General features: G+C 64.9%; 1 protein-coding gene across 1 annotated transcript in view; it reads right to left on the reverse strand.

Annotated features, from left to right (window-relative positions):
• The window catches only part of LOC119593176 (orexin receptor type 1-like), a gene marked incomplete at its 5' end in the record, with an annotated part of 128,215 nt that overhangs the window by 8,480 nt on the left and 119,436 nt on the right, over nt 1-299 (reverse strand). The window contains 1 exon segment of the mRNA XM_037942154.1: nt 33-272. Within this exon segment, the coding sequence (XP_037798082.1) occupies nt 33-272 (240 nt within the window).

Raw genomic sequence — 299 nt, forward strand, 5'->3', positions numbered from 1 at the left:
GGGCGGACAGAGACAGGCCAACCCGGGCCTACCTGAGGATCATGAGCGGGCAGAGGCAGAGCGCGAAGGCGGTGACGATGGTCGCGATGTATCGTTGGTTCCTCTTCTCCCTGGCGAGGTCCAGCTCGGCCTCCTCCATCGGGTGCAGCATCGTGGGCGTCTGGGACCCACCTCCGCCCATGAGCGTAGGCGTCGGCGACATGAAGGAGGGGAGTTGATGGGCCTCGTGGCTCAGGAACCCATCGCGCCCGTCCACGTCGTTCAGGTAAATGCTGAGGGCGGAGGAGCGGGTTTAGCAT

Source organism: Penaeus monodon, chromosome 31 (genome assembly GCF_015228065.2).
Source record: "Penaeus monodon isolate SGIC_2016 chromosome 31, NSTDA_Pmon_1, whole genome shotgun sequence".
In the NCBI taxonomy this organism is placed as follows: Eukaryota; Metazoa; Arthropoda; class Malacostraca; order Decapoda; family Penaeidae; genus Penaeus; species Penaeus monodon.